This window comes from Rhinopithecus bieti, unplaced genomic scaffold, assembly GCF_001698545.2.
Source record: "Rhinopithecus bieti isolate Rb0 unplaced genomic scaffold, ASM169854v2 scaffold_1012, whole genome shotgun sequence".
In the NCBI taxonomy this organism is placed as follows: Eukaryota; Metazoa; Chordata; class Mammalia; order Primates; family Cercopithecidae; genus Rhinopithecus; species Rhinopithecus bieti.
Window position 1 is genome coordinate 2,526,925 of NW_016803312.1, and position 18,292 is coordinate 2,545,216.

Genomic DNA, 18,292 nt, shown 5'->3' on the forward strand with positions numbered 1-18,292 from the left:
CCAGCTAATTTTTGTATTTTTAGTAGAGACGGGGTTTCACCATGTTGGCCAGGATGGTCTCGATCTCTTGACCTCGTGATCTGCCCGCCTTGGCCTCCCAAAGTGCTGGGATTACAGGAGTAAGCCACCATGCCTGGCCCAGCATCTCAGTTTTTTTAAACTCGAGTGATTCTAATGTACAGCCAAGGTCGAGAGCCAGTGAGCTAGACTAATTACCAGTTTAAAAGCTTCTGTGCTCTTATGTAGTGGAATTCGTTTGCTTCTGATATTTATGAATTGCTTTTGAGTTTGGAGACAAAAATATCAGGATCAAAGTGTAAATATTCTTTATTTTCGGACTGATAAGAGGTAAGAGGAGGTGATCCATGTTTATGTGCCTTTAAAGACCTTTAGTTTACACTTGTCTTATAGGTTCATTCCTATTGAAAAGCAGAGACATCCTATGGTCATATTTAGGAAGCTATATTATTACTTGAGGATTTAAACAGTGATTCCATGTTTTCCAATGACACTTTCCAAGAGTATGTTTAAATGGCTAGCAGACATTACTTCTCAGAGTGCGCCTGTGAGAACTATAATTTACCATCCTGGATTTCTTTAAGTATAGAATCAGGTTGGATACTTGGTTCCTGTACTGTGCTTTTCATCTTTGGAACTGTGTCTGGATTTCACTGACTTGCTTGACTTGTACAGAATGATATTATTGCTCCTTCAATTATGTGAAACCAAGGTCTAAAGAAGTGGCCTGGTCTGAGGCCATGTAGCAGGGTGCTCTGGAGGTGGCTGATGTGTGGAGAATATTTGTTTGGTGAGGAAGGATTCGCTGGTCCTAATTAAGCAACTAACAGGCTTTTCCCACATGCTTACTGGTCCCTGTTGTAGAATCATCCCAGACTGCCACTTTTGATCAGTCTCTCCCAGATGATCATCGCTGTCTCATCTTTGTCAGTTCTGGCACCTGTAGATTATTAGGAACTGATCAGTCTAACCCCAAATGACAGTTGGAATAGTCCTGAAACAGGCTGACCAGGAAGCACAGCCATCTCCACCTAAATTCAAGTTCGGAAGTTCTCATTTGTTTAAAACCGTCCTGTGATTTACGAAGCCATGCTCTGTTTTCTCACAGCTTACTATGCTTTCCCTGCAGCAGTATGCTATCATGATTCACCTGCAGTAACGCTTTCTCCTGAGTATTGTTCTGCCTTTAGGACTTGAAAGTGCTTCAGAGCCTGTGTTTGGTAACCGTTAGGTCCAGTGGGAGATTTATTTAGTGTGCTTCATCCTGGAGTTTTCCTCGTTTCGGTTTCAGTTTGTAGATCACATGGATAGACCGGAGATAAGTTTTCCTCAGTCAGACACACGTGCCTGTACCATATTTTTGTTTATTATTCGCAGTTGGAACTCAAAACAGACAACAACCCCCAATTTCCCTTATATGCTCCCAGCGAACTGCTGTCTCACGAAAGAGAAATAAAAGAAAAAAGTGCCCCCAAAGACTGTGGAACCTCTTACTGTGAAACAGAAGCCCAGTGGGTCAGAGATGGAGAAAAAGGCAGCAGTGGCCTCTGAGGTATCTGCTCTCCAGGCGGCCGAGCACACCTCCCCGGAGGAGAGCCGCGTTCTAGGATTCGGCATTGTTCTGGAATCACCTTCCTCAGATGTAAGTTGCTATTTTCTGGCTGCTGACTGTAATGCTATGTAACTTTCAGGAATTTTATAGTATTTATAGATTTCCTTTTTGACAACTAGAGAAACTTGCAGAATATATGTGGGAAAGAAGAAAAGAACGGTAATAATTTTCTTGTCTGGAGTTTTCTTTTCTGAAAATTTTATGCCTTATGTATTTAGACAGGTTTCCAGTCTTTGTCTTCGAAAGGAGGAGGGTGATGGCGTAAATAATCTGCTCACTAATTTCTTTTGCGTTTTTAATTTTGCAGTGGCGGTTTTCAATTTCCTTAGTGTAGAGACCTAAAAAAATATAATTAAATCCTTTGTAGATGGGCGTAAATGAACAGAACCATACAGATAAGGTCACACCTTTCTGGAAACACAAACTAATAATAAAAAAGGAGCAGTCGTGCTAATTCTATTTTATAGATGCAAGCCACACTGCTAATTAGGTGGCAGCGCCATGCCATTTACTCCGTGTAATGATAGGTTAACGCTCTGCAAAGGTTTTTCTATTTTAATATCATAGCCAGAATGTGCCGCAGTCCAGAATGTTGGATGACATCCGAGATAATCATCTGACTTGCTATTTTACATTCATAGGACCATAAACGAATTTGTTTAATACTGCACTATATTTGCAATTGCGTTTCTGTTTACAGTATCTTTCTCTGAGTATGTTTGTGTTGTGAACCTTAACTTCTTGGGAGAGTTCTTTTTTTTTTTTGGTAGAGACGGGGTTTCACCGTGTTAGCCAGGATGGTCTCGATCTCCTGACCTCATGATCCGCCCGTCTCGGCCTCCCAAAGTGCTGGGATTACAGGCTTGAGCCACCGCGCCCGGCCGAGAGTTCTTAAAATAAACAAGAATGGGGGATCTGTTACTATCAGATCGCACAGGATGAGAATCCTGCTGCGAACTCCCGCAGGCCTGTATAGGACTGGAGGTTGGCCGTACCTTTTAAACTTTAAGTGAGAAACAAATTGCTTTTTTAAAAAGTGTCTAAAAATGTTTGAAAGAAATTGTGGGAAGACAGTTTGCTAGGGTATATCCACATTGGGTTTTTAACAAAGGGAAGGGACAGAAATAATCATCTTGTGTCTTTTTTAGATTGGAAAGTTATTGGAACTTTTACCCAATTCTCAATGTTAAAGTTTTTTTTTTTTTTTTTTGAAATCTGTAAACACTTGCTACAATTGTTAAGAAGTTCCTCTAGACTAAAAATTTGATTTTAAAACATAATTTATGATGATGACGTTCTATTCTGGACCATTCAGCTCATGCAATGATATCATATTGCTATTGCAACTAGGGCCCTGAGTCAAACCCCAGGTAGATCACATATTCAGAAACAGAGGTAAATTATTCCTCAACACAAAGTACATTCAGTCCTTAAATTTTCTAAGCTATTTTTTGAGATAGAGTCTCGCTCTGTCGCCCAGGCTGGAGTGTAGTGGCATGATCTCTGCTCACTTCAACCTCTGCCTCTCGGGTTCAAGCAATTCTCGTACCTCAGCCTCCTGAGTAGTTGGGACTGCAGGCACTTGCCATCACGCCCAGCTAATGAAAACTCAGTTAGCTGTTGATTGTCTTGGAAGAGTAACATGCTTCTAAAGAAAAGTGAGGGCCGGGCGCGGTGGCTCACGCCTGTAATCCCAGCACTTTGGGAGGCCGAGGCAGGTGGATCCCAAGGTCAGGAGATCAAGACCATCCTGGCTAACATGGTGAAACCCCGTCTCTACTAAAAATACAAAAATTAGCCGGACGTGGCAACGTGCGCCTGTAGTCCCAGCTGCTGGGGAGGCTGAGGCAGGAGAATGGCTTGAACCCAGGAGGCAGAGCTTGCAGTGAGCTGAGATCGTGCCACTGCACTCCAGCCTGGGTGACAGAGTGAGACTCTGTCTCAAAAAAAAAAAAAAAAAAAAAAGTGAAAGAAAAGTGAGGCTTACGCCTGTAATCCCAGCACTTTGAGAGGCCAAGATGGGCAGATCACCTGAGGTCAAGAGCTTGAGACCAGCCTGGCCAACATGGCGAAACCCGTCTCTACTACAAATACAAAAATTAGCCAGACGTGGTGGCACATGCCTGTAGTCCCAGCTACTCAGGAAGGTGAGGCACGAGAATCGCTTGAACCCAGGAGGCAGAGGTTGCAGTGAACCAAGATTACACCACTGCACTCCAGCCTAGGTGACACAGGGAGATTCTGTCTCAAAAAAAAACAAAAACAAAAAAACAAAATCATAAGGTTGGGCAAGTGGCCCAGTGTTGCTAGAGCAGCTGTCTGGCTGGCATTGGTAAAAGTAGGGTGGGGTGAGAGAGTAAAAGTCCAGGTGAGGCCTTCAGCCTTTATCTGTGGGCAGGAGGGAGCCATTGCAAGTTTCCAGTAAAGGAAGAATTGTGCCTGTATCTTCGAACTGTAGCTACAACAGCATGTGGTTGACAGAGAGAGAGAGAGAGCGGGAGGAAGATGCATGCAGCCCACCAGGCAGGAGATCAGGAGGGCTGGACAGGAACAGTGAGCCTGGAGAGGAGGAACAGGGAGAGCAGTTCAGGAGGGACACGGGGACTGAGTAGGAAGTGAGCCCTGGATTCCCATCTGGGAAACTTGCTGAGTTACAGCTGCAGCTGGGACTTCAACTGAGACACGGAGAGTGAGAGCAGTGCATGCTTTCAGCTCTGGATGGGAAGGAAAAGTGAATTTCATATCCTCAACACGTTCACTAGACACCTTGAGCACAGGAGAAAGATTAGCACTTGAAACGCTGAAAAGTGACACTGGAAACCCATGCTTTATCGCTTTTGTAAAGATAAAGAACGTGCAGCGTATGGAGTTCCCTTTTTGCATTGTGACTCGTAGTGTCACCCAAATGCCAGTGTGTATACCCATGGCACAAACACAAATATAAGGGCCCACAAGGGGCTGTCAATCATGGCAGGTCAGCCACTGTCTTCAAACTGATAACAATAGTCCCTACTCAGATGCAGAAAAACACTAAGTTCTAATCAGAACCAACCGAAATGTCAAAATGGCAGAGTGTTGTGAGCATCAAATGAGATACAGTATATGGGAAAATCCTGTAGCAGTGCCTGGCACATAAAAGGTACTCAATAAATGTTATTTGTTTAATCTGCGAAGGAGGAAGCATCTGCATTTGCGTTAAGCACAATATACAAAATAAACTTAGGAAACATTATGTCTAGGACTTAGCTTTAAGGAGAGCCCCCTCCTCAATTTCACTGCAGTTTACTTGTTTTTTCCTGTTCCTCCTCTCTGTACCCACCCACTCCCCTTCAGGGCTCTACTGTGATCTGAACGATCCTCCTGGATAGAACTTCCTATATTGTTTGGTAATTATTGACATGTCAATGCATCCTTCCACCCCAGCTTCTCAAGAGCAGAAACTATGATTAATAATAATAATAATAATAATAGTATTCATCATGCGCCATCTTTGAGGTATTCTTCTTATCCGCTTTCTATGGGCAGCTTGCAAAAGTTCACACAGCCAAGAAAAGTGGAGTGTGTCCCCCAACCCAGGTCTGTCACCTGCCCTTGTCCACTGTGCAAAGGACTTGTGGGTGCCCATTCTAGCCCAGTGCCTGTGCGTGAGGAACACTGAGTCACCGTTGAGGGGATGATTATCATATGAAAGAACTGCAAGTTTCAGCTGTGGCTGTTGATTCTGTTTACTTGGAAGTTTCTTGGGGAGAACTTCATGGGTCAGGGAGCAGGCTCTGAGGTCAGACTGCCTGGGTTAGACTCTCAGCTGTGTGACCCTGAGCAAGCAAACCTGACCCCTCCCCACTCCATTTCTCTCTGTAGAATGGGGATAGCAAGTGCTTCCCTCCTGGAATTGGCCCATTGGAGGAATTAGATGAAGCCATCCCTGTGGAGCACTTAGAACAAGGCCTGGCTCGTTTTAAGCACTCAATAAATATTAGTTCTTTTTTTAACCTTAGCATTCTTACCTCAGTATCTTTATGGAAATGAATATTTTAAAATAAAACTTCGTCTATCAGTGAACAAATACATGTGAACAAATAGTGTTCTTAGAAAGGGAATAGCCTGAAATACTTCTCTTTTGGGCAGGATTATTTGACCCTTTTAAAAGCAGCACATTAAATAAAATTCGAATCTCAATTACACAGAAGCAGAAGCAGAAACCCAAAACTAAATTTCAGATTTAAATACAGTATTTAGGCCAGGCTTGGTGGCTCATGCCTATAATCCCAGCACTTTGGGAGGCCAAGGCGGGCGGATCAGGAGATCAGGAGATTGAGACCATGCTGGCCAACACGGTGAAACCCTGTCTCTACTAAAAATTTAAAAATTAGCTGGGCACAGTGGTGCGTGCCTATAATCCCAGCTACTGGGGAGGCTAAGGCAGGAGAATCGCATGAACCCAGGAGTTGAAGATTACCGTGAGCCGAGATCACGTCACTGCACTCCAGCCTGGCAACAGAGCGAGACTCCATCTCAAAAAAAAAAAGAAAGCAAATACAGTATTTAATTCTTTCTTCATGAGTTCACAACCCAATACTCTACCAATATTGAAAGAAGACAGTTGTTAATTTCTTATGGTCACTGTTTTTCAAGATTGCATATATTGATTTGTGTTGTTCAGAGCGGATATACGTGGCCTACGTTGTTTTGTTGTTGTTGCTTTTCGTTTCTTGTTTTTCAGCTTTGGTGAAACAATCAGACTAGTTTTTAACAATATTTTAAAATAATTTGTAATAATAGGAAATGTTTTCTATTTGTTGTAGTTACTATAAATAAATAAATAGTCTCCAGTAATCCCAGATTGTGCCAGTTTAAAAGTTTTCAGAAGATAAATTGTGGATATTCGTCAGAATATCTGTTTTGGAAATCTGCTTTCTTTCTTTTTTTTATGGAGACGGAGTCTTGCTCTGTCATCCAGGCTGGAGTGTAGTGGCGTGATCTTGGCTCACTGCAACTTCCACCTCCTGGGTTCAGGCAATTCTCCTGCCTCAGCCTCCCGAGTAGCTGGGACTACGGGTGCATGCCACCATGCCCAGCTGATTTTGTGTTTTAAGTAGAGACAGGGTTTCGCCAGGTTGGCCAGGCTGGTCTCGAACTCCTGGTCTCAAGTGATCCATCCGCCTCATCCTCCCAAAGTGCTAGGATTACAGGCTTAAGCCACCATGCCTGGCCTTGAAATCTGTTTTCTTAACACCTTCTTGGCCCAGTAGATAAAGTGATCCACTGGGCTCAAGTAAAGTAAAACCAAGCAAATGATTTTTTAAATTTACTCATTGACACATTGAAATTGAGGCCATGTATGCCTGAGAGTGTAAGTTCCAGTGCAGGCTGCAGGAGTTCAGATCTTCGCTTCACCATGTATTAGCTGGATAATCTTAAACAAGTTACTTTAATTCTCTGAGCTGTAGTTTTTGCATCTGCAAATTGGGGATAATGTAGCCATTTCATAGGGTGAAAATCAAATTCGAAAAAATCTGTGTGATATGTGTTAGCCTAGGGCCTGGAATATAGTGAGTACCAAATAAATGTTAATTATATCGCTGTTTTCCAGGCAATACTGAAGTATGTGAAACAGTCCCTGCCCTTGAAGGAACACATGAAGAAAAATTCACAAACAGTAATTATAATAGCGTAGGACGTCAGCTGTGGCGCAGGCGGTCAGGTCACCTGGGAACCTGGATAGTCTCTCAGAGTAGATATCTTGGAGGAGCCATTTCAGGGCCTTAGGCGAGAAGAAGCTAAATTGCAGTGGTTAGACTCTTACATATTGTACATTTTGGCTCAAATATCTTTAGCATAAATCAAGCCCTAGTCTTCAGAGTCATTAATTTATTACCTGCAGAAGGAAAGCTAAAAGCATCTGTAAAAGACCGGAATGTCTCATTATGCAAGTACATGGAGAAAATTTCAAGGGGCCAAATTGTATTCTCTTCTAAAATTAAATGCTTAGTTCTACCAAAATATTGTCAACTAAAAATGTCTATAAAGAATTGGCTGTTGGATGACTTCTTGTCATTTTTATCCTATTCAACATTCACTATAGGCTATCGTGTAAATTACACCTACTTTTGGATAGGACTTTTGGCTGAGCATTTTTTGCTTAATGGAAAGAGGGCAGCCACCTTCCACTATGAGCCTTGATGCAGGACACGCGCGTGCTCCCGCCCCATTCACACTGCGGCTCAGGCCTGCTACGTCCCCAGGCCACCTCTGTTCTGAGCTGCTCAACAGGAACAGCCATGCTGGTGAGCGACCAGTCCCACACGCTCTTGTGGCTACCCTCTTCATGGGCTATGTTCTTAGCATAGCATTTAATAAATGACAGGCTGCGCATGTTGGCTCCTGCCTGTAATCCCTTTGGGAGGCCAAGGCAGGAGGATTGCTTGAGGCCAAGAGTTTGCGACCAGCCTGAGCAGCAAAGCGAGACCCCCCTCACTACAAAATATATAAATACATACATTTTAAAAATTTGCTGGGCATGGTAGCACATGCCTGTAATCTCAACACTTTAGGAGACTGAGGAGGGAGGATCACTGGAGACCAGGAATTGAAGACCAGCCTGGGCAACATAGTGAGACTCTGTCTCTACAAAAAAAAATTTTATTTAAATTAACTGGCCACACACTTGTAGCCCAAGCTACTCAGGAGGTTGAGGTGAGAGGATCATTTGAACCCAGGAGTTGGAGGCTGCAGTGAGCTGTGATCCCCCCACTGTACCCCACCTTGGGCACCAGGTTGAGATCCTGTCTCTAAAAAATAAAAATAAAATTTAAAAATAGGCCGGGCGCGGTGGCTCAAGCCTGTAATCCCAGCACTTTGGGAGGCCGAGACGGGTGGATCACGAGGTCAGGAGATCGAGACCATCCTGGCTAACACAGTGAAACCCCGTCTCTACTAAAAAATACAAAAAACTAGCCGGGCGAGGTGGCGGGCACCTGTAATCCCAGCTACTCAGGAGGCTGAGGCAGGAGAATGGCGTAAACCCGGGAGGCGGAGCTTGCAGTGAGCTGAGGTCCAGCCACTGCACTCCAGCCCGGGCAAGAGAGCGAGACTCCGTCTCAAAAAAAAAAAATAAAAAAAATAAAAAAAATAAAAAAAATAAAAAAATAGAAAATAAATGGTAACAGTGATTCTTGCTATGTCCACCTGGGGCAGACCTGAGTTACAGGAACATGTAGTTTTTATCAGACAGAAGCATATCACATTTATGAGCAAAATTGAATCAATTATGGGGGAGGTTTGTGTTGTGAAATTTCTTTTCTTAAACTGAAGCACATTTTCCTCAAAATACATCTAATATACTACAAAATAAACACAAGAACAAAAGATCATTGTATACGGTAGTGTGGACATAGACTAAATTCACATCCTTTAAGCACTCTTATGAATCCTGTTACAAGCCTTTCAGTCCCAAATCAGTTAGTCTTGTTCAGCAGGATCCTGCCTCTTCGTCTACAGTTTTCTTTCACCTTTTGGTCCTGAGCCAGCCTGAGACTGACCAGCCAGCCCAGCCCCCCAAATCCCCACCAGCGTATGACCTCGTCCAAACGGCCCTGTGCACGTGCCTGCAAAGGTGACCCTATGTAATACACAGAATCTGCACCCTATTAATCTGCCACTGAACATCTGGGGTTAATGCCCAGTATGATGATTTGTGCGTTTCTTTTAACCAGTGACCACATGGAGCTTTTTATGTGTCTTACTGTAATTTACTTACTAATACCTTACTAATACCTTAGATAAAGTAGCCTATGTTAGAAATATTCCCTGGGTGGTTAACTAGCATGATCTCCTAAAAACTGTCTTACTTTGTCTTCTTTCGATTATACAGGGGAGTCCCACGATGTGCTCATGGGGACTTGGGAGTGTAACGGGGCAGAGGGGTGGGGAAGGAGCATCTTCATTTACCTAGTTAGGAGATCCAGCCAAACTAGATCTCAACCCCAGCTACGTCTAAGCAAAGGGAGACCACAGCTGAAATGCAAAGAAACAAATTCGTGCAAGTCCGCAGGCCTGGCACTGGGACATTTTCAAGAGTGGTGATGACTGTGTATGCAGTGTTTGCCTCCAGAACTTCACCCAGTGTGAGATGAAGAAGAAGGAAAAGTCAGCATTTGATACGTTGTTGTGCTAAGTGGCCAAGGTACCTAAAATAGGCAGGACATGGATGAAAATCCACATTTATAGTGGGAATTCAGACTCCCAGCTCCTAAAATGATGACTCTAAGTGTCATAAATCCTACCCCAACTTCAGATTGTTATTTTGAACTGTTCGTTTAGACGTCATCATTTAAAAATCGTATTACTTCAGTAATCGCTAAAATCTGTAAATTAACATATTCACTTTCTTTTTTGGCTTGAGTATCAAATTGTGACTCTGTCAAGAGAAGTCTAGTTTTCAAAACGATATTCATTTGGAAGAGTGTTGGTTTCTGTCATAGCTATCAGTGAGCAGAGAGATCTCATTTAAACCAGAGCCAGTAAACTAAGAGATTCAATGATACAATTAAAGAAAGAGCTTTATCTTGTTTTTAAATATATGTACAAAGATGTGGATCATTATATGATAGTAATCCACTGTGGTTATACTTATCAAATGGAGGAAATAAAAAGATTTCATAGTGAAAATGTGAGATTAGTGAACGTCATCTTTTCTTCGTGTTTCAGAAAACAAAGCTGCCCTCTTTTGTTCTTTTAAGGCGTTGTTGCGTTGCGGCACCTGGCACACGTAGATAGCATTGGTGCTCGTTCACTCCTGGCTCAGAAATCTGAATAGGAGACAGGCCAAGAAGAACAGGAAGGACAGAGCCCAGTCACCTGTGCCCCGGCTGCCGCTGCCGCTGCCGCCACCACCTCCACTAGTCAGACTACTTCCTCCTTTGTAACGTGCTTGCGAGGGGGTGAGTTCATGTTCCTTGATCTGGAAAGAACAGTTCAAAATAACAGTATTTGGCAGTAGAAAGTGGAATGGGAAGCAGTGACAGCGTCTGCATTGGAAGTCTCTTAGCTCTGCAGAAACCCCCAGATGCTTAGTTGTTAGAAGTTGTGGCAGGTACCAGAAACAGCGACTGTACCTGTCTCCTGAATCCTACCTTCAGGGTCCTTTTAAAACACTGTCCTATACCCTCCTGAGCCCCAAGAGCCCCCTTCCTTCCGCACCCCCAGCAGCCAAGTCCTGCCTGATGCTGTCTCAGACAGCGCTTGCTCTGTTCTCTCTCATGTTTTACCACGTTCGACTTTATAGGATAGGTATTTGTGCATATGTCTCGCCTGCAGAGTGAGCCTTCAGATTCCTACACATGGAGGGGGCTCAGTGAGTAGGTATTGAAACAGCTGGGTCAGTGTTATCCAGGTCACCCAACTCCTGAAGGTACCACATGAACGATTAGAAGACACAGGTGTGCTGAGCACATTGTGGCGAAGTTTCAAACCCCCTTTCTTCATACAGGGATTAAAGATATCTGAATCAACACCAGTCATTTTAAATGAATTCTTACATACTGTTTTGTTTATTCTGACAAATATCTATTGGACACTCTTGGGTGCTTGACACTCCAGATACAAGAGTCCTCATCCCAATGAAAAATGCAAACTCCCAGCTAAGCAAATGCTGCATGAAAAGTGCTGTAAACAGAGTTCTTAGAAAATAGTATGAGTGCGTGAAGAAGGGAGTGGCCAGTTCCGCCTGGTAGCTCATTCAGGTCACTGTTTCTCAAACTGGGGTCCACATTCACAGGATGAATCAAAGGGAATGTCTCAGAGGTCAGCGTTTTAAGTACCTGTTTAATGGTATCAGAATCAAACTGAGATTATATGAGTAACTACTGTCCTTCCCCTTCCTGTCTTGCCATTAAGAGCATCTGGACCACCCTAGACCCTCAAATAGCTGTGAGTAGCCACTTCTGTAAGATAAACTTGGATTTTTTTTTTTAATGGCTTTCAAATGATACAGGAGCACTTAGCAAAAACCCAAGATCAGTTCATTTAGAACAAAAATTCTAAATGCAGCATAGGATATGCAAAATAAAACTCTGGTTATGAATAAAACTTCATCTTAGATTATGATGGTAAAATTCTCTCAATCCTAATATTGTCTACATTGAATCATTCAACAAAGACTTATTGAGTGCCTGTTATGTACCACCTCTGTTCTGGAAACTAGGGATGTAGCCTCCAGCTCAGACCACCTCCTCTGGAGACCTGGAACAAGCAAGCAGCAAAATGCAGAAGTCGGGGGAAAGCCTGACAGCATAGCTCTTATAGTGATATTCACCACACATTCAGAGACCAAACATGGAAAGGCAAAGTGAAGCAGAGCCGTGAGATGACTTTCTGGATATTCCAGTTAAGAGTTCTCTTTTGGAGGGACCAGGCCCAAACTCCTTCCTGTGTCATCCAAAGAATTTAAGCCATGCTCTGAGCCCTGTTTACTTTAACCATAGGTGGGGTGGCATGTTGAAAAGCGATAGGAGAAAACCAAAAATAACCATTCTTACTCTCCAGTAGAGAAATTCATCCTGGATCCTCACGTTTCTGATGTGATTTAGAAACTGTAAAGCAGGGCCAGTTTTGCAAAGTGATGAATAGAAGATCTAAGAATCAGCTTCGATAGCATCTTAATTCAGTGAGGTTTTCCTCAGACTTTTTTCCTAGTAACAGTTTACCAGTTGCATTTCTTCATATTAAAGTTATTATTTTACAGCTACCATGTCATAACCAACCATAAACTAAACGACTTAGTAGGGCAGGTTATGACTAATGAACTTTCGTCTATTCCACAAGAAGTTATTGAGTGCCTGCTGTATGCCAGATCCTAGAGATATAAAGTCTGAGCTTCAGGATCAGGAAGGGCTGCAAACTAATAAATAATTCTACTACAGTGTAAGAAATAGAATCATACGTCTGCTAAATGAACAGCAGGAACAGAGAGTTGTAGCCACCTCCATGGGCAGCAAGGAGTTAGGAGATCAGTTCATTTAGAAGGCTTTGTAAAGGAAAAGGTATGAACGGGGTTGAACGATTCAAAGGCGAGTTGTAAACCTCATGGCATGCTGTTGGAGAAGGCGTTCTGAGCGCCAAGCGTGTGCAGTAGCGTCCAAGTTGAAAGGCGCCTTGGATGTCTTCTGATTCCTTATCCCAGTCAGGAAGTCCCTGCCAGGGCAGCAGTGTGCTAGCACCTTGGTTTTCCAAGGGTGGTCGGGGACATAGTTTCACATTTTCCTCCCAAAATTAGGGATGGGGAGTGGATTTAAATGGCCTGGGAAACCTGCTCATCATTTTTACTTATTTTATGTGTTAGTTTACAAACGTTTTCACTGGGGGAAAAAAATAGCTCCGCAGCTAAAAGCCACTGGCATAGTAGAAGGAACCAGGGGCCTTCTGGGGTATCCTCGTATTTGTGTCTTTAGGTGAAAGAAATTAAGTTATTTAGTGTATGAGAAAGTGATCTATAACCGTACTGCACTGAGCGCATTTGAATTATTTCTCAATCATTTTTTTTATGATCTCTTTGGACTTTAGTTCCTTTGTTTATAAAATGAGGATATTTCATCCAGAAGTCTCAACTCCCTGTTAGCTCTAGAATGATAGGATTTTGTGGTTATCCAGCCTTCTCTTGGCTATTTTCTTTCCATTGCTTTTGACAAGGCTCAATATTGCAATTAGAGCATCTTGTTTTGTAAGTTATAACTAGTCCTTGGTTTTATAAATAGCAGATACTGGCACACAAAGAAAGCCAAGAGTGTTTTCATTTGTAGGAGATGTACATTTCAGTAGCTAGTGATGTTTTTTTGTTGCTCATGTACCCAAAGTCAAATGCTTCAAATCTTGCTTTTAATGAAATATTTATGTTCTTTTGGTAGCCAGAAGTACAACTTGCTGAAGGCTTTGATGTGTTTATGCCTAAATCTCAGCTGGACTCTATATTGTCAAACTACACTCGCTCAGGAAGCCTTCTGTTTAGAAAACTGGTGTGTGCGTTTTTTGATGACAAGACTTTGGCTAACTCCTTACCCAATGGGAAGAGGAAAAGAGGACTCAATGACAACCGGAAAGGACTAGACCAAAATATTGTGGGTGCAATAAAAGGTTGGTCTGCATCATTTCATTTTGTGGGTTCTTTGTTGAGCTTTGCCTTCATTCCATAACGATGCAGCTGAAATTGTAGTAAACTTACTAGTGGCCAATTTCATTTGCCATTGGCAATTTAGGCATTCACATGGCTTTCAGGGTTGAGCTCTGTAATTCACCACCCCAAATACCACTAGAATTCATTATTCAAGGTAATGTTAATTTGTTAAAATAATTAAGAGCCAGTTTGATCTGCTGCAGAACCAAAAAGAAGTTTTTTCTTGACTTTTAAAATGCAGGTAATTTGTAATTTCTAACTAAGAGCTTCCTCAAAATATGACTTCAACTTAAATTTTTAGTTATGAGAATAAAGCTATGATGCTTTAAAAATAAATAAATAAATAAAGTAAGATGGTTCTCTCCAAAGTTTAGAGTTGTTTACCAGGTTGTTGCTTTTAAAGACATTTTAAATCTAAGTGACCTTACTGTGACATCGGACCCTGTGCTTCCCCACATGTGCTTGACCCGCTCTTCTCCCTCTTGTTTTGTGCCATGGAGTCATGCCAGCTCCATGCAGAGACCACCGTGGGTCTCTCCCCCTTACCTTCTTTGAGCATGCGTCTGTATTCCACTGCACTATGGTGACCACGCAGGGGCACGTGGGAGCGCCTCTGCATTTATATGCAGTGCCACATCCTAAACCTACTTCTCTTAACTTTAAAATGTCCATATTCAGCAATCGGATGAATGTAACTTTAGGAAATGGAAGTACTTAGTTCTTACCAAAAAGAACATAAACCAAGTCTCAAATCTAAACACAACTCCATGAAAATGAAACTCTGAATCAGGCCTTGCTTAAAACTGGAATAACGATAGGGGTGCTGGGCTTCATAGCTCAGTTCCTGCATTGTTCAGTTGTGAAGTGGGACTGACTCAGAGGGGCCTTCTCTGCCCCCTTTTGTTCCCCATTATCTGGCAAAATGAGTAAATGAATTCAATAGTGTTTGAAGGATGCTTGAAAATCCACAATTAACTTTATAAAATAATACGGTATTTAAATGGAACTAGCAAGTACCAGGCACCCTTGGTTCGTGGCCAGAAGGACATAAGCCTTCATTAACAGAGAATTTCTCATGTTCCATCAGAATTTTTTCACTTAAAGTGACAGTTGAGTTGTATTAAATACGAAAAGCTACAGAGATACCACAGACTGTGCCATTTCTGAAAAAGAATGATTCAGCCTGAAGTGACACTACAAACAACACGACAAAATTTGAAAAATGGTCAGTGATGTAAGTAGGACTTCCTGAAGTGAAGAAGGGACCTTTCTCAAAACAGGAAGGTCGAGGCTACTGATGCTTTTCTGAAATACAGCCAGGAATTGTTTTAATTTTCTTTCTTTTCCCCAGGGCAGCATATTAATATTATGAAAGCATTTGGAAATTAGGGAACCATAAATGACCATAGTCCATTTTAATGACAGTAGAAGAGTTATCCTAATAATAGATGGTAACGAAGTAGATCGTGACAAGTGGATCGATGTGGGTTTCTTCTTCCATTTTCCATCTAGACTGGACATCATGCAAGAGTTTGAAAAAACAGGCCGGACGTGGTGGCTCACACCTGTAATCCCTGCATTTTGGGAGGCCAAGGCGGGTGGATCACTGCAGGTCAGGAGCTCAAGACTAGCCTGGCCAACATGGTGAAACCCTGTCTCTACTAAGAATACAAAAAAATTAGCCAGGCGTGGTGGTGCACACCTCTAGTCCCAGCTACTTGGGAAGCTGAGGCAGGAGAATCACTTGAACCTGGAAGGCGGAGGTTGCAGTAAGCCAAGATCGCACCAATGCACTCCAGCCTGGGTAACAGAGCCAGACTTGGTCTCAAAAAAAAAGAAAAAGTATATTATAAATAGAGGACACACCTTCATTTCCTTCACTGCTCTACTCTATAAAAATGGCAATGAGGTCTTTGCTCCCAATATATAATAAAGTAGATTATTCCAGTTGAAGAACTTAAAATTTCCATACACTTTTGTTACTGAATTAAATCTATTAAAATTCTGTAATAACAACCCAGTAACTTTAAAACAGATGGAAATCCCATAAGCCACCAACAACCTAAATCAACAAATAGTTTATATTTATTTATTTGCAGTGTTTATTCATGGACATATATTTTGATTTTGATTTTTTTCCTGATTACAAAAATAATATGTATTTTAAAATACAAATGATTTAAAATGTATAGAAAACAAAAAGGCCACCCTAATCTCACTCCTCCAAGATTATGGCATACATTCTTACCATTTTTATTCAAATGTGAATGTGGTATCAGATTGGACTCTTTTATAAAAACATTCCATTCATTCTGGCTAGTCAACATTTCTACCTGACTTAGTCTGATAATTTCTTGTAAGTCTCTTAAGGACACGCTTTGTCTCAAATATGTTTATATTACCTGTTGCTCTTGAAAGAGCTCAGGAGATGCTACCTTAAGAAATGCTGCTTTGGTACGCAGATTATTTCAAATTGTAGGCACCTGGGGAACAGCAGATGCAGGGAGGGGCTCTCTCTGAACTCCCTTATCTGCCCAAAGACTGATCCCCCAAAGGGAACTCAGTTGTGAACTCCCTCCCTGGAAGTGTCATGAACCAGGGAGAATTAACTGCCCATCACAGGAGAGGACACTGGAGGTGACACCACACCCAGAGAGACTTTGTCACGGGCTCTCACCTGTTCTTCTGAGGGCCCATTCATCATTCCCCAAAACCATTTACTCTCCCCTAATTTGTCTGTTCCATCCTCCCTCCCCTCTCCCTATAAAGAGGGTATGTATGCTTCTAGATCTCACTTTCTTTCCTGTGGTGCTCCTGTGTACTTTTCTCCTGTTAACTTACCTGCTATTGGTTTATTTCATAGACTTGACTGAACCCTTAGAAGGTAGAAGGAAAGTCTTCCCTACCCTGCACACATTGTTGAGAGCTTCACACAGACCAGGATTTCCATAAATGCACGTGGGATGAGTGAAGAGGCATAGGTTTTTATTTTTCATCTTGACTTTGACGTTAATTTATTGACATAATGGGTCTAGTACTAAACATCCATCCTCACATCTTCTTGAATAACTAATCTGGAATGACTGACATTAAAACGTTGTAAATTTCTACCAGTTAATAAAATGCCAATGAAAGCTAAAACATAGAAACCAAAATTGAATATAAATTTGAATACATCTCTCTTAACTTCCTAATACATTTTTTCCTTACTATATTTTCCTTAGTTAAAAGTGGGTTAACCCACATATTACAATACAAAGTGATTTTCAGAAGTAGCTATTAATTGACGGTCTTTTCTTTTTTAAAAAAATTTCTACCAATAGCAAAAAAAAAATTCCCTAACCTGAGTCTTTTGAATCTGAGTACTATGAGGAAGTGATAAAATGGTTTCTTTAGGCATAGTAGTGCCAAGGCTATCTTTGCTATTATTACTGTCTACCACCCCTTGGAAATGATTTTGTAAATATTAAATATACAGTCTTTCTTACTCGATCTCTTGTGGGATAATGTCCCAGTAGTGTATTAATTTGAAAAGTCCTATTTTCTAGGAACATATGAAGACTGGTTAATTTTACAAAATCTCAGAAATGAAAATAACAGTAGGAGTTCAATTTTGTTTCAAACAAAAGTGATTATTAGATTGGTTAAAACAACAATGGGAAAAAGGATGAATGAAAATCTATAAAATGCTTATAAGTAGGAACAGAAATGGACTGAAAAAAGGTTTGTTTTGGGGATTATTAACAAAGCTTTTTGTACCGGTAATTAATAGTCCACATGACAGTATCTTAAAAATAAAATATAAGCCTCTTTTGTAGAGATCATAGTTTTACATAATCTCTCTCATCTGTATTATGGTGACTAACACTTAATGATAATTTATTTAAAATGTATTGATAAGTATGACTCAAGGTATTGCTGATGAAAGACTTTTTAATTAGAAACATTCACCTGAGCATTTTGAATTTAACTAAGAAGAAACAACTTATGATCCTACTAAGTAGAGTCTTAGGTTTTAGTGCTGGGGATAAAGCTTAGTATCTTGAATTTGATTCAGAATTGATTTTATAGCCAGAGTGGAGGTTAGTACCCAGGTATGTTTTCTTTACCTGCTGAGGCTAGAATTGGTCCACATCTAGTTCTTGCTGTGATATACTCAGTAGACCATGCAGATTAACGTGGTTAGAGTTGTCTAAATATGATAGAATCTTTGAATCCCTGAATGCTCTTCAGAAAATACAGTTGCAGGCCGGGCGCGGTGGCTCAAGCCTGTAATCCCAGCGCTTTGGGAGGCCGAGACGGGCGGATCACGAGGTCAGAAGATCGAGACCATCCTGGCTAACATGGTGAAACCCCGTCTCTACTAAAAAATACAAAAAACTAGCCGGGTGAGGTGGCGGGCGCCTGTAGTCCCAGCTACTCGGGAGGCTGAGGCAGGAGAATGGCGTAAACCCGGGAGGCGGAGCTTGCAGTGAGCTGAGATCCGGCCACTG

General features: G+C 41.7%; 1 protein-coding gene across 1 annotated transcript in view; it reads left to right on the plus strand.

The window, feature by feature from the left end:
• Window positions 1-18,292, plus strand: part of BEND7 (BEN domain containing 7) — an 86,625-nt gene that overhangs the window by 32,983 nt on the left and 35,350 nt on the right. Inside the window, 3 exon segments of the mRNA XM_017874628.1 lie at window positions 1,396-1,470; window positions 1,473-1,660; window positions 13,534-13,759. Of these exon segments, the coding sequence (XP_017730117.1) occupies window positions 1,396-1,470; window positions 1,473-1,660; window positions 13,534-13,759 (489 nt within the window).